Consider the following 21195-nt stretch of genomic DNA (forward strand, 5'->3'; position numbering starts at 1 on the left):
GCTTTTCATTAATTTGTTCAAATAAATAAATTTCTGTGGCAACACTGATTCTTTTTTTTTAAATGTAGACAGAAAAGCGGACCATATGAACCACGATTAGTAAATATTTGTTCAAGGCCATAGAGGTTATCTTTAAATTGAATTAAAGGCTACAAGTGTCTGAATGGTTGGATATCTCATCCTATTGTATTCCTCTTAATATAAAAGAAAACCAATTTTTTCCTTAAATATTTTACTTTTTTAAGTTGGCAGAAGTCAGAACAAAGCTTACAGACAAAGTCTTACTCTTTATCTGAATAATGCAAAACATCCTTATGGTCAAGGTGCCTTATGGTTTTATAAATTTAATATTTTTTATTGCTATTAATAATTACAGACTAAGTAATTCCTGAAAATGACTATGTAAGAAGTTTATACAGTGAATTTATTCCTGCTTAACAGAAAGAGGTGCAGTTGGAATTTGATTAATCTAACACAAAAGTAGGCATTTAAAATGCTTCACTTAAACTACATAATTCTCTCTCTGCAAAGGAAATGTGCATAACTGAAGTGAGATGAATCCTGTACTTGGAAAGACAATTTACTGTCCTGTTTTCCACAAGGTGTTTAAAATTGTCTCTTTCTGAATATGTTCACAAAGCACAGATGTGCCCTGAAAATCTTCTTAAATTTCTTATTATTCAAACACAATTTTTTCTTAAATTTTAATTTTCATTTCTGCTAATTACTCGATTATAAGGTGGTGTTTGAAATGGACAGTGATTCCCTTCTCTTGATAGGACCACATTTGTAATTTAATTAGAAATGCATGTTAATAACTCATGGATATCTTTTCAAAGAGCTGGAGTTGTCACTGAAAAACTGTGGAGCACAATTGGAAAATTATGTTTAATATATCTTAGGTCTTCTAATCTTGGTTATTTGGAAAGTTTCCACTTTGTTCTCATTGGCTGCTTTATCTTTCCCTTAGGAATTGAATCATTTCTCATGTACTCTGTTCATGAGGGAATTAGAGGAATTCCTCTTGATCCAAATGATAAAATGGATGCTTTAATGCCTATATCTGGGGCTTCGTTTGCTGTGGGCATAGACTTCCATGCAGGTAAATATTATATATAATTGTTTGTATGTATGGTTAAAATTGCAGATTCTTCCCATAAATGAAATAACCCCTTCCAAACAATTACAACTGCTTTTAAGGGAATTGGAAATGGATCATGTAACAGAGTTAAGCTCTACCTTTAATATTTACAGTAAATAGGAAATATTGTGCACATGCTGATTGTTCTGGCAGCAGTAGCTGCTCTCTTTTGGCAGAGTCATCGCTGAGAACTTGAGTAGGAGACTGGTGCTTTTACAGAAAGTGTTCATCAAGGAAAAAAGCTTGTTCCTGCTTTTCCATGGAATTTTCTTAGTCCTGTATGGTGCTGTGCCCAGCAGGTGGTTTTAACAGGTTGGGACAGTTTACTCCCTGTCCAGCACAGCTCAGCCACATTCCTGCAGGGCACAGGCCAAATCTGGATCTGTTTCTTCCTTCTGGAAGGAGCTCTGACAGCCTGAAGAGCAGGCATTTCCACCTGGAGTGCACTACATACCTTTCTATTGTACATACAGAAATAGATTTTAATTTTCACAAACCGCCTATGAAATTAGGAGGTTTCAGTTTTGCATGCATGTGAAAGAAGGTGGGAAAAAAATTAAAGATCAGATTCTAAAAGTGTTTGGATACATCAGCCAGTGGTGTTTGGATATCTTCAAACATGTTAGCAAGTTTTGATGAGTTTTTGTAAAATAAGTAATCTGTGACCAGGTAGAGACCTGAAAAATACCCTAAAAATATCCTGTGTCTGTATTTTAGCCCATCAGCTCTTTGGCCAGCCTTCTTTCGAGACTCATTTTATTACCCAATCTTAAATTACCTGTGTTGTATAAATACAGACATTGTCTTCTTGAAACACACAATTATTTTGTCATCCTCCATTGTTTTTAATTTTGACATAGATTCTGCCTGGGAAATCAGCATTGTGAGAGATTCTAGCTTTTTTCTTAAGTGTATGTTGGTATTTACCTTGGTATTGATATCAGACCCATTTTGGTTGGCTCTGTTGGACTATTCCAATCCACAAATATCATTTTTTTTACCAGGTTAGAAGTTCAATTCATTAGATCTTTGCTTTTTTGACCTGACTCTTCACTGACGCTCTTACCTAGCAAAATTTCAGGTTCTCTCAACATTTTGACCTCGTAGTTGTATATTTTGCTTTCAAATCAGTGACAGCTGATATGTTCATATCAGGGGTATAGTTCAGTTATAGCCTCCAGAGACATAAAAATCACTTCAAAGCCAGTGTCTTTAAGCACACATCTGAGATGGGAAAGGTTCTGTTGCAGAGGTTTAATCTATTCCTGGAAAGACACAAGAGAGGAGAAAAAAGTGCTGACCACACATGCTCATGGCAGCAATGACAATGCAATTGAGTTTTCTAGGAATTAAAAAAAAATATTTATCTTTTTTTAAATCTGAATTATGCAAACTTTACAAAATTATTATGTCTAAGATAGAAAACTAAAAGTTGACCTTTTCAATTTAAAATACTAGTACCAGGGTTTTATTGCCTGTTTTTCATCTCATGGTTTTTGGTTTTTTGGGGGAATTTTTTTGGTTTTTTTTACCATGGTCATAAAATATGCTAGCTCCTACTTTAGAGAGGTTTATGTGGATTCAGCTAATAAATATCAAATTAATATTTTGGAAGAATGAGATTCTTGACTTTTTGGAAAAATGAAATTTGAGGCTTATTTCAATAATGAAATTAAGTGATTTCACTAATGAAATTAAGTGAGGTTCTCCAACTTGGCTTGATGAAGTTCCAGCACAGGGAACATGAACAGGATTGGCAGTGACAAATGCATTGCAAAGATAAATGTAAATGGTGTGCAGCAGTGAAATCACAAGGGGATACTGTGTTATAAAAAAGTTACAGCTTTCAACTGAATTTCAGCTTCAAAAACAGCAGTTTATCTCATTTGGGTACCTTGCATTGAATGTTATAAATTCATTACTAAAACCTGCATACATCAAATATGATTTGGAAAGCAAGTGGAGGTAGTTTCAGATTTCATCTTGGTTTTTTATTTTCCACTTAGTGAGTGTTGCTTTCATTTTGCTCTTAATCAGGAAGGATTCCCAAATTTTGCTGTTATCTCAGTGACTTAGGTATGCAAAGTGGATAAAATATATTTACATATGCTAGTAGTACAGCATATCATAATTAAAACTAATGACAATGTTTTTTGCAGACATGAGCAAGCTACAAGATTCATACACCTTTTTTCTCTTCGTGTTTTGATACTTCTAAATTCTAATTAGCAAATAAGTAGCAAAATGCATGACTCCCATATTTGTTTTGACTACTTAAAGCCAGAATTGCCATTTATTTAATTGGTGGTGGGGTAAGGTTCTTGAGTATACCAATAATGTTTGTTCATAAATAACTCTCTTCTTTTATAAATATATCTATCAATCTACACAAATATTTACATATATATTTATATAGATATAGATGCATGTGTATATATGTAGATATAAAATATTTATATCTATTTATATAGGTAATATTTTTATGCTCTATATACAGACGTATAGATATTGTATGGATTATATATAAATATATATATAATATGTATAAATATAAATACACTCACACTATTATGGAATTAAGACCAGATTTACAAAGTATGGGAAAAGCCACAAAGGAACAAATATTATTTAATATCTCTCTGCAAAACACCTCACTCAGGAAGTCATCAGCTCATTGCTTTGCAAGCAGAATGTTGGTTGCAGCGTGTTTACAGAACCCTGTCAGTGAAAATAGAGATAATTCTGCTTGAGGGATGTTCTCACTTTGTTTGCCCCACCTCTTTTTTGAGGTTATTATGTGCCACAGAGGGGAGTTTGTGTCTGTGCTTGGGCCACTTCAGATTCTCCATCTGGCTGTTGAGTTAAATGGTCAAAGTTGTCCCTTTTTCCCACTTTATGGAAAATCTCTGCCACAGAAAGGCTGGGAAGACAGCTGAGATGTCTTGAAACACCAAACAAAAAGACTGTTAGTGGAAGCCTGTCAGGACATTTCAAATAAAAGTTGACTTGTGGATTGAATATTTCTTTTTTATTCTTTTGTCAGCATATCACTCTCAAACGTCACTTTTTATTTCCCTAGCTAATTTTTTTTTCTTACACTGTTAAAATTCAAGGTGTCTGATTGCTGAAGGAAAAGACTGTATAAGCAGTTTTACACTGTAGCTTTTCAGACTCCTAAATATTTTGGAATAGTGACAAACAAAATAGTATGTTTTTGAAGAACTTATTCCATTAGGGAAAAGGTAAAGACAGCATATTTGTGATTTTTAACAAAGGTAGTAGCTTCCATCTGCTACTATTGCATAACCCTATTGCACTACATGTGCTGTTCTAAGCATTCTAGAATTCTGACAGAATTATTTTAAACAAAAATTAAGAAAAGACAAAAGAATGAGGAATTCAAACTGATAATTTAGATTCTTAATAGATATTAATAAAGCTATAATTGGCAATACTTCCAGTTGCTTATGAGGATACTTGGACAGAAATACGTGAATTAATTTGAGACTCATTGGCACATGTTTTATAGGAAATGATACAATCTATTGGACAGACATGGGTTTCAACAAGATCAGCAGAGCTAAGCGAGACCAAACGTGGAAAGAAGACATTGTCACAAATGGTTTGGGGCGAGTTGAAGGCATTGCAGTGGACTGGATAGCAGGTAGGTCTGAGCCTGCTCTGGGACCTGAGAGCATTTCCAAGAGTACACGCTTGCCTCTTCAACCCAGGGTTAAATGACGTGGTTTCCTTTCAGCTCTAATTTCTAGCATTGTAAATGTCTGGAAATTACTTATATCTATATACTGGATGGAACTTCTTAGATGAACAGTTTCAATACCAGTTTATGCTATAAAAGGGCTGCACAGGGCTATAAATTACAAATATAACACCCATGCAAATGAAAATACAGCAGTGAGTTTCTTGTTCTGACTTAAACACTTTTCAAGGAGTCTTCCCTTCATGCAGTGACTTTAGGGTATTTTTTCCAGGTAACATATACTGGACTGATCATGGCTTCAACCTGATCGAGGTGGCGCGGCTGAACGGCTCCTTCCGCTACGTGGTGATCTCCCAGGGGCTGGACCAGCCACGCTCTATCGCGGTACACCCAGAGAAAGGGTAACATGTTATTCCTAACATACACAGAGCTTTTGCCTTGCTCTCTGTATCCGTAACATTCTGTAAGTTCCCTGCAAAATAGTTTAATTTTTCCAAGGAAACTGTTTCCCCTGAAGGTTAGATGTTGTTTGGAAGTGTGTTTCAGTCTGAAGTGCCCAGCAAATCCAAGGAAGCCACCTTAGCTGATGAAGGAGTTCATGATGAAATCACAGAGCAGTGTAATCCTTGGTAGTTATAAACTCCAGGGTCATGCAATATCCTAGTGCAACAACCATGGAGAGTGGCCAGGGCAGCTGAAAGTCATGTGAGATGAAGGTTGTTGGAGTGTAAGGTTTGGCAAAAGTGACATCTGCATTCACCCAGCTGATTTTTCAAGGCAGGGACTAACAGAAATAGGGAATGTACCTTCCTCTTCCAGCTCCAGAACTCCTTATGAATTGCCTGTCCCTGGAGCTGTTCAAGGCCAGGCTGGACAGTGCTCTGAGTAACCTGGCCTAGTGGAAGGTGTCCCAGCCCATGGCACAGGGCTTGTTTGGGATATTTAAGGAGAATCAGAGGACCACAGATTACTGTTCTGGTAGAACAGTGTATCTTCTGCAAAGGAAGGAAAGCATCATCTGTTTTATAATATTGTGCCACAAAATGATAACCTGAGATGGCTCCACTCAGTTCCTCCAGGAAAAACAGGAGAAAGAGCAGTGTTTTGCTAGAGAGGTACAGGGCCCCCTTTCTGTGCAAAGATTAAAACCTTTTTGCCCTCTGCATTATTATTAAATTTCTTCCCCTTTTTCAAGGTAAAACTTTCAAAGGTGTTCTTCCCTCCCCTTGCCTTGATTTCACATTCTGCATTTGTCAGGAAGCTGGAGCTGACAGCTGTAAGAGTAGAGAAGAAAATAGCAGTTATTAGAACTCGTTGAATCTGCCAGTTATGCCAAGATGGGAAGCAGGCAGCATTCAGCTGGTTGGAGACATTATTTATTGTCTCTGAAGAAAAAGTTATGTGTAGCCCTACAGATGGGTGTCTTTGTCTCCCATCAGGTGTATTTATCCACATTTTTGGCAGCTGTTTATGATTTTCTTTGGATGATTTTTAGATTAACCTGCTAATTAAGGGCTGGTTTATGGAATGTTTGAGTATATTGAATGTCTGTTTTCCTGTTGTCAACATTTAGTTCATATCCTGTATTAAGAAAGTCTCAAGTAACTCTCTGATCTCTGACCAGAGGCCTGAAAGCAATTTCAGTTCTGTTTAGAGGTGCTGTTAATAATGTGATTAAAATTGCATTAAACTTATGTAGCGGTTGTTCAGCTGATTAATACTGCCTATTTTGGCATTCCTCAACTTATTTTTAATTTGTCATGATGCAGTTCCGTTTCCTAGTCTGCATGAGTTTTTTCATTAGTATAAATGGTATTGTTTGTTATATCAAGAACTGTGAGAACAGATTCATTTTTCCTGGAGCCAGAAAGCTCCACAATGAGAGCCAAAGTGGGTCGTTTCAGAAGCTGAATTTGATGAGCAAATTATAGGATTCATATTTCTCTCACCCTTATCACATTATTTTTCCTCATTATTTCACATATCTGTAGTCATCTAGTCAAATACAGCTGCTCAACAGCAGATTGGTGTAATGATGTCACCAGACATAGAAAAACTGTTTAGTAATGCCCAGAAGATTTTGTAATCTTTAGAAACCAACTAACACATACATTCCACACAGATGAAAGCATTGGAGAATGGTTTTGTGTGTTCTGTTCAATGTATGTACATCATGTTACTAAAAAAAGTTGTAGTGTTCTATGAATATTTGCTTTCCTTCTCTTTAGGCCATTAGTCATATTTTAGGCCTCAATTGTTATATGAGATATTTCTTCCTCGGAGTATATGTTAATTTGTGTGTTTATAATATATTTTAACACAGATATACATAAATATGTTTATATATGTGGACACATCGATATTCCCACACAGCTGCTCCATAGGTTCTCCATAGGTTAGTGTTCATAAAGGAACTGCTCTGTAGATTTTTTGGCCTCATTTTGGTATACCTGAAGCAACAGACTGAGAAGTTTATCAAGGTAGAAGTTTGACAAAGCATCTTATCCCAAATGAATGATGTGGCAGTGAGTACACAGGAAGATGAGATAAGTAAGATTCAGATTGTTCCCATTAGGCATTTGGCAGAATGTGAAAAATATTTTCTTCTCAAATAAGTCCTGTCGCTCTACCATTTCCCACAGTGCTTCTCACTACTTCATAACAGAAACACTTTTAAATTAGGCATCCCTTTTATTATCAGAGCATTTTTTAGTGATAGATGCAAGAGCTGCTAGTCCAGAATTTTTATTTTCTTAACTTGTTTGTTTTTTTTTTTCCAACCGCAAAGCTGAATTCTTTAAGGAATACAATTTCATGTGAGCTAATGGAATACAATTTTAAGTACTTCTTCATATATATAATTTGAAAACAATGTCTTAACAAAGTCTCCAATAAGCAAGTATTATGATACATTTAATTTCTGAGGACTATTTAGAGACATGAGCACCATGTATGTTTTAGGTATCCATTTAATAATAGTAATAGTGCATTTTGTTTGCAATTTTAATTGGTGATTTCTACAACATTCTAGGTATTTATTTTGGACAGAGTGGGGACAGACCCCTTGCATAGGCAGAGCACGCTTGGATGGCTCTGAGAAGGTCGTCCTTGTGAGCCTGGGGATTGCATGGCCTAACGGGATTTCCATCGATTATGAGGTTGGTTCCTCTGTCCTCCTGCATACCTTAAGATGTGCAGCATTTGTTATGTTTCGTTAAAGCCAGCTGGTGTTCCACCTTGATGTAATCTTAATAACTCTTAATTAAATACTTGGACAAGCCTGTTGACGTTTCCTTTGAAATTAATCTTTAGGAAAATAAATTGTATTGGTGTGATGCTCGTACGGACAAGATAGAAAGAATTGACCTTGAGAGTGGAGGGAATCGGGAGATTGTGCTGTCAGGGAGCAATGTGGATATGTTTTCAGTTGCTGTGTTCGGAGCTTACATCTACTGGTCTGACAGGTAATTTATTTTTCATAAGTATTTTAAATCTCAAAACGTTATTTCGGTGCCAGGTGCCTCACCTTTGTAGGATTAGATGTTCCTTAGCAAGGTCGCAGGCGGGATCGCGGAATCCCACGCAGATTCCAAGGAGAGGGAGTTCTGAAAGATAAAAAGTGCCTCAGTGCTGTAGATGAGAACAGGCTCCTCCACCTCCTGTAAAGTGAACTCTCCACTGCTCTTCAGTCATTTGTTGAGTGTGAATTAGTTGAGGATTGTTGATGAGACATCTTCAACTTTTTTGGCAGAGCACATGCAAATGGCTCTATTAGAAGAGGCCACAAGAATGAGGCCACGGATGCTGTGACCATGAGGACTGGCCTTGGAATAAACCTGAAGGAAGTGAAAGTCTTTAATAGAGCACGAGAGAAAGGTTGGCTGTTCTTAAGGATGCTATTGATTGTTTTAATATCACCTGCTACTTTTTCTGTATATTAAAGCATACCAAAAATTAAGGAATCAATGATTTTATCACTACTTTTCACTCTTGAAGTATTTTTTTTAAGCTAAAATTAATGTACTAAAGAAAACATATAGTACAAATCCTACTAAAATTTTTTGGGGTGTTTCAAAAAACAAAAACACAAATCAAAACACTTCCTATCATTCCAGTTTGACGGGTTTTGTTTTGTTTTTCTTAAAAGACAGTCTCAGGATTGAGAGACCTTGACCTGTGCTTTACAGAGCAGTAATTTCAGGCAGTTTCAGATTTCTACTGGAAAGCAAACCAGAATTTTTTTCTTATTAGAAATTCCTATCTTCTGTATCTTGATATGTATTTGCTGACATTGCTTGGGTTTGTTTTTTGTTTGGTTTTGTTTTGGTTTTTTGTTCCTTCTGTGGAAAGAGACCTTGTAAATAATCAGATTTCTGTTATATTCAATTAGTTTAGCAAACTCAAGAGACAAAAGTTATTATAGACTCCTGATGGTTAAACTTTATTCTCCACTACCTGACTAAGAATAATCTTGCTATTTAACCGTCTTTTTACTTCCAAAATTCTGGTTTTTACAAGACCTTGAAAAACTTGTTTTACTGAGGAAAACTGGTTATATATCTGTCAAAAACGATGATGATTTCCTCAGAAAAAACTGCTACCAGGTAGTCCAGACAAACTTTTCTAGAAATATACTCAAAAAGAGAGGAAAAGAAATAATGTTAACATGATTATATACATAGTTTTTAATACAAATATATTTCTAATGGTGGTAGCACTCAAAATTTGCTTTAATCACAGCATTATATATCCAAGATTCTGTTTCTTCTACATAAACCTCCTCTAAAAAACTGCATTAAATATGACATGTTAAATAAATCTGCATTTTGAAAGGAAACCTATTTATGAATTAATAAAACTCTTTTAAAAATTCTAAATATTTTTGAGAAAAAATAAGTTGCAAACATATATGCATAATAATTTTACTATGGATTTTTGCATGCAATTTCAGAGCATCATGTTTTGTGGATAAAAGTAAACCCACACCAAAATCCAATTCTTTTCACTAGGCTAGAAATTGTTAATGTCTGCTGGCTTGGAAGGGCTTTATATTATAGAATGAGGAAAATAGAACAGTGGGATAAAACAATGCTTCTTTATGTGTAATTTTGATTGATGGATTTATAGACTTGATCACATAAGGAATAGGAGAAATGGTTACTGAGGCTAAAAATCTACTGATGTTAGTTTGAAAAACATACCTGAATGATTTTTTAATACATTTTTCAAATTTTACTAGGGTACAAATGGTTAATGTCATTGGGAGGGGAAGTCAGTGAGCCAGAAGGACAAAAGGGAAAAAACAGGTGAAAAATGTTTTTGGAATCTTTTTCTATCTCACACTATTATATATATATTTTTTAAGTTTATTGAACTAGAAGCAGTTAACTGTTTAAAAAAAACCCAATGTAATTAAATACTTTCCTGACTTTTGTTATTAAAACAAACCCCCCAAATAAAAATAATAATAAAAAAACCCAAATAAACAAAAAAAGCCCCAAGGCCCCGATGAGCTGTGCTGATTGTGATTAATGCTTTTTTTTCAAACACCTGTTTTACCCTTTCTGATGAAAAAGGTGTGGGAGTCCCAAAGATTCCCATCCTTCGGTGAAGTTTTACAGGTGTGCAAGGACATGCCCAGACTACCCTGGCTTCAGAGCTGGCCATTTTTAAAGATGTTTACAGCTGGTGAACCATGGAAGCATTGAAGTTTTCCAAGAGATTTTTGAAGCTTGAGGATCTGTTTCATATATTTTCTCTTTTTCTTCTCGACCTGTTATCCTTCCAAACAGATATTAACTTTTCTAGCCTAATAAAACTTGTAAAGTGTCTTTTAAGCAAACAGAATGTAAAAATGTGTACAGCTGAATCTCCAAATGTTTTACATCACTCCAGAGGACTACCTCATGGAATTTTTCCTAGGACAACAAAATTAAATATTCTGGCTTTAAAGAACAAGTTACGTCTCATTTGCCATGATTTTTTCTTACAAGGATTTTCAGTTTGAAATGTATCAGTTAAAGAATGCAATCCACAGTACTTTCAGACTTTACATCTTCCCCAACAATTACAGTTTTTTACATGAAAACATTCTATTAAAATGTTTTATTTACCTTCATTTTGTAGAAAACTTTCAGAAATGGGAAAATTACTATACTGAAAAAGCTGAGTTAGTAGGTGGAAAGGGCTGTCAGAAACAGAAATTGAATTATCTCAAATAGCTATAATAGTAATTCATAGATAGTCCAAAATAAAAAAGAAAATGACAAATAGCTCCCAATTACTGATGATTACCGTTATTTTAAATATTACTTGCAACAAGTGTAGTTACTAATTTGACAGTGATTCCTTAATGGTGTGCAATCGTCAGAGAGTAAGTTTTTGAAGTCAGGTTTAAAATTAAATTAGAACAAAATGTTAGAGAATGTCTTCATTAAAAACAGGGAACTGAATTCATGCAGTATTTTACCAGTCAACACATGAATATTTAGTTTGGTAGAAAATGTCTTAAAGCAGTAGTGTGCTCTGATGGTAGCTAAATTTGATTTTTTTGCCAGTAACAGGTGTTTTAAAAAAAAAAGTAAAGCTCAAAGCACTTGAAACATTTTCTAAGTCTTCAGCTGGTTTTGAAAGAATAACCCATTTTATCTTTTTCTATTAATAAAATATGTACCATTGTGAATTGAAAAAGGCATTAATTATATTAGCTCATTAATTGTATTCTTTACAATTATTTTTCAGTGTGGTTAAAGTTGCATTATTTACTATTTTGCCCTTTGGTTTTCCTTGTGAACACAGTCCAAATAATTTTTAAGAGGAGAAACCCCAAAACACATGAAAATTCATTTCTGTTTGAGTTAACTAACTATATTTTTATTTATAAAATGCATGTTTTATTGTGTTTTTTTCCCAGGTACCAACATCTGTGCCAAGAACAACGGCGGGTGCCACCAGCTGTGCCTTTATCGCGGGGACGCGCGGAGAGCTTGCGCCTGCGCTCACGGGTACCTGGCAGAGGATGGAATCAGCTGCCTCAGGCACGAGGGTTACCTGCTCTACTCGGGAAGGACCATATTGAAAAGCATCCACCTTTCAGATGAGACCAACCTGAATTCCCCCGTGAGGCCCTATGAAAACCCAGAGTACTTCAAAAATGTGATAGCGCTGGCCTTCGACTACAGCCTGAAGGGCAGGGGCACCAATCGCATATTCTTCAGTGATGCCCACTATGGAAACATCCAGGTTATTAAAGACAACTGGGCTGGCAGAAAAGTGCTAATTGAAAGTAAGTGAAAAGCAAACAAACATATTTCCCAAAATGCCTGTTTTATTTCAATAGACTTTACAGAGTGAAAAGTTTGTGATCACTTGGCTTTACAGAGTAAAAAAAAAAACAATGAAATTTTAACCATAATTATTATATTTTTAAACTGAAAGAGGGCAGATTTAGATGAGACATCAGGAAGAAATTCTTCACTATGAGTGAGGGTGGGGAGGCCCTGGCACAGGGTGCCCAGAGAAGCTGTGGCTGCTCCTGGATTCCTGGAAGCATCCAAGTCCAGGCTGGACACAGCTTGGAGCAACCTGGGATAATGGAAGGTGTCCCTGCCCAGGGCAGGGGATGGAATGAAATGATCTTTTAAGGTCTCTTCCAACATAAACCATTCTGTGATTATATATGATATAAGGTGTTTAGATTTTAGGAATTTATGACATCTGTATTGAGATATGTTAAACTAATCAATGTTGTCAGGATGTTCCCGTTGCTCCCAGGAAAGCATTAAAAACAGGGATTCAGAGTTCAGCTTAGCTGCACAAGAGACAGAAACGTGCAGTGATGACATGGAAGCACAATTTTAACTCTGGTTTTATAAAAAGAGATTAAAAGTATTATATGAAATCCACTGGAATTTTCAACATTTAAAACAGACAAAGAGGAGAAATAAATACTGGTGAAGCACTAATGCAGATAAAAATTGGTTTTTAAAAGAACAATGAAGAATTCCTCATTACTTCATAATAGGTTGCTCTACAAGAGCTAAAGACAGCCCATAAAGCATAGCTGGGAATTATAGTTTTAAGAAATTGCTAGGAAGTGTTTCTACTTGTAGCTTAATATGCCAGATTTCATTTTTCATTAGCAGAGTCAGCACTCTGAATAATTGAATGTCAGATGAAATTTTGTATCCTTGCAAAATCATTCACTGTAGGTGCTTGGGATGTACACGTGAACTATGGCATTTTGTAGAAATAATTCTAAAGAAATGCTTCTTTGTAAGTGAGAAGGGATATAGCATACATAAATATGTTTATTGCTCTCTTCCACAAACATCTTCAGTTTATGTTGAGTCATTCTTTTTCAGCTGGTATTTTTGTAGCCTTCCATCCCAGTCTGCATGTGATTTTTCTCTCACTGTAAACAGCAGACAGTTCATGAGGCTGCTTGATATAGTGGAAGTATTTGTTCAGCCTCTACCTCTAAGGAGAAAAGCAGCAGTAAGATCAGTTGACAGCACTAATTTCATTCACTGGTAGATGTAAAATTCCAAATTTTTCTTATTTTCACACTTAGAATCTGTGATCTAGAAATCATTCAGTGGAATCCTGCTGAGAGATTTTTAGCCTTAATGTTTCATTTCAGGATTGAAAAATAGCATATTTGTCATCAATTTTGCTATTTTTCCTCCAAAATTATTAGAATGCATCTGCAGGAAGTTTTCCTTTATTAGGAAGATATTCAAAACCACATTGGAAATACCTAGTGTGGTTTTATCAGTTCTACACCCTCTTTCTGCTTCATTAATTTGAAGTCTACAACACTTCACTCTACTGAAGTCTACACTGCTACAAATAGTGCTAACCTTTACTCAGTAATTGACTTAAATAGAGAAAATAGGATATGATACATCCAAGGTATTGTCCCAGGTTTTTTGTTCACTGAACATAAATCTGCTCATAAAAGATCTATTATCAGATGGATCCCTCCCTCGCTGAAATCAGATGTGCCACTCAAATCCAATAGATCCGTGAACTTTTCTACACTAAAAACACTTAAGACACGTGGAGCTCTTTGTTAAACAGGTTTCCAGCTCACTAAAAACAGATTTACAACTCACGAGCAACCCATTATCTAACATGTTTTTAGCTCACTGAGAACAGATTTACTACCCAGAAACAACCCATTATCTAACATGTTTCCAGTTCACTGAAAACAGATTTACAACCCATACGCAAGCTATTATCTAACATAGTTCCGACTCACTGAATATTGATTTAGAATTCATAAACAACCCATTATCTGACAAATTTTCACCTCACTGAACAGATTTGCAACTCATAAACAACCCATTAGCTAACACGTTTTCGGCTCAGGGAAAGTAGATTTACAGCGTATAAACAACTTTATTTAACTTGTTCCAGTTCACTAAAAACAGATTCAAAGCTCACCAAGATTCCTGGTGAGTCCCTGGTGGGGTCCTGTCTTCAACAGGAAGAAACAATGTCAACAACAGCAATAAACCAGTCCAGGATGTGCACACTGTGCCATGCCTTAACACCTTTATAATTTGTGCAGTGTAGGGTTTTCTGAGGGGTTTCTTTCATACCTCTAAACTCTCCTTCAGTCAATCCATGGTGGCTTTCTCTTTCTTTTTTTTCTAAGTAAATTTATCAGGTTAATCTCTCTTATTCCCCACTTTTAAAAAATTTATCTTGTTCCTGCCTCTAATTTCCCACAAATGATCTTTTGGCTGAAGTAAGTTGTTTCAAAGCTTATGTTTATACAAAGATGCCTTTTTAGAAGTTAAATTTTCAGTTTCTAGGCTATTAGTGTTTTTCTGGGTGTTTTTATTTATTTATCACAGGGAGAAGTTTGAAGTAATACATTCACTAAGCAAAGCCTGTCTCAGTGTGTCTATAGAAAAGCAGTTCCAGTAGGTTTAGCACAGTGGTACAACAGTAGACAGAAGACCAATGAACAAGTTAAAAATTACAGAAAAAAGGTGAAATCCAGGAAACACAAACAAAAAAACAAATGAGAAAGAGGGAAAAGTATTAAGATGAGCTACATTCAGTGAGCTGTTTTTTCTCCTGCCTGTGTAAACAATGGCACTGAGACATTTTGCCAGTGTAGTGTCTTTCACAGCACAAAAAGGAAATGTTATGTGAAAAAAACACTCCTGTTTTGAACCTGAGGCACTCATGCCTAAAGAAAGCAAAAATCTTTTCACTGCTAACATAAAGTGTCAGATCCTGTGATGTATTTTAAGGCTTTTTACAGTTTGAATCTTTTAAAGGTGTTCCAATGTGTGCTACTATTCTTCCCAACTAAATGGGTCCAATTTAACTGTCAAAAAGGCATTTATGTTCCCATTTCTCTTACAGAGCATTACATTTTGTACATTGCATGAGATCCCTTTAGTTTTGAAGCTTTCTTCTCCAGGCAAGAACTTTTTAATCTGTTAAAAATAAATACTTGAATATTGCCGCTTTTCATTGCATAAATGAATGGGATTCGTGGTAACTGTGTGTGTTGGAATAGAGGTCCAGTGATTTTCAACTTTTAAAGGAGAGGTTGTTGTGAAGTCTAGGATATTTAAATAGTAAAACATAATATTTATTATTACAATGCCAACATTGTTAGAGGAAAACAAAGTGTCTGGTTTGTCAATGTAATTTGTTTCTGTATAATTCTGCATATTAGAGAATCAGACAATCACAGAATGTTTTGATTGGAAGAGACCTTTAAGATGATCTTGTTCTAAGACCCTGCCAGGGCCAGGATGCCTTCCACTAGACTAAGATTAGTGGGTAAAATCTGTGAGTTGCTATTATAGGTGAAGTTTACTAATTATATCGTAAGTTTTTTAAAATTAAATTTTATTTTAGAAATGTGTATCCCTGCACATTTCATGCTTTGTTTAGGTGCTCCTGGTGTGAAAATCCAAAATATATTCATGATGGGAGCTGACTCAAACTGATATTTTAGTTTGGTATGTCCTGAGCATTCCCAAATTCATTACTGAGGAAAGGTGTTCCTGCCTATTGCACTTGAGATTGTTAATTCCTCATGAACAATGTTTGTGACTTATTCAACTTTAAACATTGCCCTTAAATTTATATTGATGTACACGTTTGACATTTTTTTTTTCCATCAGCAGATGTGATTTAGTTGCAGAAAAGGTAAATTTTGTTTAGTGAATTGTCAGGAAAAGGCTGCAGAGGAACACCCCTTTAATTTTATTGCTTGTTTTGTTTTTTTTTCTCTAAAGGGTAATGTGATCTAGCAAATATTATTAGATCATGAGGCTTTGCTAGGCTATTCTGTCGTTAATGCCTCAAATAGCTCTTTTTCAACAGCAACGATAAAAATGTATGATTATACATATTCATTATAAAACTTATTAGGGTAGTCATGATATTATTTTCAAGGTGGTAAGGGTGAAGAGTTTTGGGGTTTTTTTAGAGTGCACACGTAATGCACAGAAAGATCATGTGCACTCCTTTAATTAGGAAAACATTTATTCCATGAAAATTGTTGAGATTTTTTAATAATCTAGTAAAGCACTTCCACCTCTATGTGGTAGCTTTCCATTACAGATTTTTCTGCTTTTAAAACTTCTTTTATATGGATTTGTTTAACTACATTGAAGTTAAGCAAACATAATAACACTTCCTAACTAGTAATGATTTGTTGAAAATCCTGGGACAGCTCCAGTTGTACAAAATACTATTGGTTTTCTAAATTGTTGAGTTCCCTGCTTTCTAAAGTTTGTGGTGTATCATCAGTCCTTTACTACATTATTCCTTCTGACCCTAAAGAATCCCTAAATTTATTAAAGGAGTAAGTTATATCTCAGATAATTAAGGACAGGATTGCAGATTTGCATATCTATTGTGTTTCTCCTTGGTAAATAACAAGGGAACACTTGTGGAATGTTGTCTGGAAAAAAAATTAATTGCAGGTAGGTAGAGATTTTATCATGAAAAGCTGTTGAATGTTTTGGCAGACACCAAATATTTTGCAAATATGAGATTTCAGTATTACACTTTCCACAAAAAAATCCCACAAGTGTAAGGGTTTTTTTTCTGCTTTTAGAATGGTCTTACAGTTCTTTATATCAATCCCAAGAAATGCTCATTCTTTCTTTTGACTCAAGAAGTTTGAAGGAGTAATAAGGTTGCAGCCATGGAGATGTTTGCAGTGTCTTGGACTACAGCAAATTGTTTCCTTGAAGAACCCAAAGCCTTTGTTCATGCTGTCTTATTGCATTTAATAACATTTTATGTGGGATAGCTTATAGCATGGGTTTGTTTACTCAAAATAGAGAAAAAATGGTACAGATGTTTCCTCATTCTATATAATAGGTATAATTCTAGCAAATTTTACATCTGCTCTGAAACTAAATTATGTTCTCAGCTTAAATAGAATAATGTCATAACTGGTTATTGCAGTTTATTATAAACTTAGTTCTGTCTTAGAACTATTGTTTAGCAAAGGCTTTCTGGCACTCGAAGAGCAAAGTGAGGGTGAGAATTATGTAAAGTTCTGATTGCGCAGTCAGTGGGAGATGTGAAAATAAAGCCTTTCCCTCAGGTTTTGAGCAGGTGCCTCTCTGCTCTTGAGGCTTTGCTTTCACCCCAGATCAAACGGTGACCACCTGGTACCTGTCACCACAATCCTACACAAGCAGAGTGACAGGAACCACGGTCCCCTCCCGCTGGGACAACCCGCAGGCGGAATCCTGAAAGGGAAATCGCAACAGCCGAGTCAGAGAATGAATACTGACCCTTAAAGCCATCAGTGTCCTGATATCAAAGTGCTCTTTATGCTCAATTTTATTAATTTGATGGCTTTTCAGTGTTAAAATAATGATCATGTTGACAGTTCTTGATTTTACAGCATTATTAAAGAAAAGGGGTTTGTTAAAATAGGGAATTAAAGGAACAAGGTAATTGAAGTGGTACAACTGGAAAAGTTTTGGCTGTAAACTAACTAGATAGATTTAAAACAGAAGTTAAGAGTTAAAAACCTAGGAAACTGAGAACTAATGTGTTTATATACATATATATATATCTAAACTCAGCTTTTATTTAAACTTTGCCCTTTAGTATTTTTATTTTTTGGTTGCAAAAATAAGGGAGCATGCTCTGAGTTCTTCAGTTATTGATTTGTTGCTCGTCTGTTCCCCTAGAAAGTCAGATGAAGATCAGCATGGCAATATTTATAGGCTGCATCTCATCTGTGGGATGCAATCTATCTTCGTTAGCTTCAGTAAAAGTGATAGATAGCATTTGGCAACGTAATGATGTGATCACTCTGGCATTGCCTTTGTAAATCATAGGCTGTTGCATTCTCTTGTGTAGATATTTAATCAGTTATACACCCCATTACTGATTTAATTCAGAACGTCAGTGGCAGGTGAATAATGTGAGTATTTGTATATTAATATCATATTGTATTAATGTTCTTTTCATTTAAGTATGCTATTCATGTGAAAATCATAAACTGTTGCTTCATGGCTAGAATAAATTTAATCAGTGCTGTAGGCATCTAATGCCATCAGTATTTTAATTCAATATGTCAGTGAAACAAATGGGATTCTTTTCATTTCCAGTTTCTTTATGCTTTACCAATTCAGAATATTACATGATGCTGCAAAAATATGAAGCTTAGAGTAAACAAATTGCTAATTTTCAACCTGTCGGTGGCTTTGGGACTAAATCCCCCAACCGTAGCACCAGAGAGGATGAGTACATATTTCTGATGTATTTTCTAGTAACTGAGTATATAATGATAAATTAAATTTAAGGAAAAAAAGTGCTCTGGAATATTCTTTTAGGGGAGTATGAAATAAGTAAATATAAAATAATATCTGTGCAAATCAGTAATGATATAACACTGCTTAGGAATCTTCTCCACTGTCGTGTCTTTAGAAACATAAAGTTGCTGAAATGTTTTAGTTTTAAGGAACAGCCTAAAGTTTTGAGGACTATTTCTAGGATAAATCTGTCCTTGGTCTCTGTTTTATAACTGACAAAAAGATTTACAGGAATTTGGAGAGTCGTCAATAACTAAACAAACAAACAAAAAAATAAACCAAACAAAACACAAACAAAATATAGAAACATGTAAATTAGCAAAAACTGCACTGCTGGCACATCCAGCTCACACCACATGTGAGCAAGAACAGAGATACTTGTGTTATCCATTGTAAGAATTTATCTAGAAGTTGTATCACTCTCTAAATCTTCTGCCCTTGACTTTAAAACCGCCTTATTATTTATAGATTTCTAAAGCTATTAAATGAGTCATTTCTCTATTGGTTGAGTTCTCAATTCCGTAAGTAGAGAACATGATAAAATTAAAAGTTTATTAACAAATAAAAGAGTGTGCCTGCTGTAAATCCTTCAGAATTAATGTTTTTGGTGGGGTTAAGAAAATGTACTTGGTGTGTGTTTGCAGCAGTTATTTTTCTTTTTAATTAATATCTTTTTTCTTGTTTTGTAGCAGTTAAATTTCTCTGATTTATTTTTTTAAGAGCATATATTTTTACTCTGAGTTTTTCTGTTTCAGTTGTTTACTGAACAATTGTCACCTACAGGTCTTTCAGCTAAACTTTATCTTTGAAATGTTCTTTTATAGATTGACTTCTTTTAGCTCTGCTCCCCTGAGAACACATGCATGTATGGCAAGGGGGTTTTTTGCAAAACTGCATATTTTATTTTATTAAAACATCTTTCACCCGTGTGCTAAATGCTTTCTTGTCTTCATACATGCCATAACCTTCCATGTAGCTGTTTTCTAAAAATTTAGAAATTCCCATTTTATAAACAGTAACTTGGAATGAAACCTTCTTTTGTCACCATTCACAGGCCTAAACATGGAACTGCAGTACGGTGTAAGAAGGGGAGGAAAATTGAGTTTTCCTCTCTAGTAAAGAAATTACTCATACAATAACAAAAGTGGTGTTGAAGAGCACTTTCATCCCTGCAGTTGTGTTCTAGTTGATCACATCTTGCTGTGACAGGAACAACATCATTATTTTTTGTCTGCTAAAAAGAGTTTTAGACTACGTTCTGTAATCAGTTTGCTCTCAAATTTCTTGACAGATTCAGACAGGAAGCAAAGCTAAAGTTGATAGAAATTCAAGAGGTTACACCGGGAAAATGATTTTTTATTTTTTTCTGTCATCTTACAAAATAAGAGCAATACATGGTTTGATGGTTTGTTCATTACAAATGCAGTGTAGAATTGGTCAGAAAATGTCAATACATCTGTCATTTTTTAATAGAATCACAGAATATCCAAGTTGGAAGGGACCCACGAGGACCATTGAGACCAAACTGTGATTCCACACAGGGAAACCTAATAGTTAAATCATACATCTAAGAACATTTGTTTTAGTTTAGGGAATTGTATGTAGTTGTGAACTTGGATTCAGCCTATAAATTTTAATGGAAATCTCTGTCACAACATTGAAAAAACTGATTATCTTTGAATTTCTGTTGGTGATTTCTAAAACCCACATGACATTTCAATATTTTGAGTTACTTGTAGGTGAGCTGAAGGTACATGGGTTTGTTTCATAAATTCTGTTTCATAGGTAAGCAAACTGTTTTTACACATATTCACCACCTTTTAAGGCTTGTCATCTCATTTATTTTTTCTGTTACTTCTTCTTGAGTACAAGTCATTTTTATTTCTCTGGAGATTTGTCACAAAATGTGACACCAGAAGATGGCCAAATGCTTTAACAAGAAAAATACAAAAAACTGATAAATCATTATTGGTCTCATAGTTTTGATTTATTTGTCTCAAAGTTTTGATTCAGTGTTTGTTCTTTCAAAGTGGTCAAACTCTTGTTGGGACTTTTTGTTCTGTATATATGATTTGCATAGTAAAAATTGCATCTTTCAGAAAGCTGAATGTAAATCATAATAGCCAACATAATGTAATCCTAATTATATTTCTCGATTTTTGCCTTCTGTAGCTCATTAATAAGCTGCATGAACCTTCTGGTCTAAAAATATTTGTTTCCAGCAAAATAATAAGTGGAGTTATCAACATACATATTTCTGTAGTAATTCACAAATAGTGGTAGGAAATAATTATTCCTATTTCTCACAGTCTGTCACTTTTATATATTGGGACTAAATACAGATTATCTTTTCAGGGCATTAAAAATATGTTTTAGTTGCTTCTTAATATTTTTATTTTTTTTTCCCCTAGCTCACAGTTTTTTGTGTTGAGTGAATGAGTGTGGTGTCATGGCTTATTAAAATCATGTATTGATGCTAAGACCTTCAGAGTTGGTATTTTTTCAGTAATTTT

The 21195-nt window shown here is 34.9% G+C and overlaps 1 protein-coding gene across 1 annotated transcript in view; it reads left to right on the forward strand.

Moving 5' to 3' along the window:
- LRP1B (LDL receptor related protein 1B) overlaps nt 1–21195 on the forward strand; it is a 473299-nt gene that overhangs the window by 321868 nt on the left and 130236 nt on the right. The window contains exons 37-43 of the mRNA XM_058839737.1: nt 971–1102; nt 4671–4805; nt 5134–5263; nt 7894–8020; nt 8175–8326; nt 8614–8738; nt 11776–12147. Coding sequence (XP_058695720.1) covers nt 971–1102; nt 4671–4805; nt 5134–5263; nt 7894–8020; nt 8175–8326; nt 8614–8738; nt 11776–12147 — 1173 coding nt within the window. The remainder of the gene's footprint in view (nt 1–970; nt 1103–4670; nt 4806–5133; nt 5264–7893; nt 8021–8174; nt 8327–8613; nt 8739–11775; nt 12148–21195) is intronic.

Source organism: Poecile atricapillus, chromosome 5 (genome assembly GCF_030490865.1).
Source record: "Poecile atricapillus isolate bPoeAtr1 chromosome 5, bPoeAtr1.hap1, whole genome shotgun sequence".
NCBI lineage: Eukaryota > Metazoa > Chordata > Aves > Passeriformes > Paridae > Poecile > Poecile atricapillus.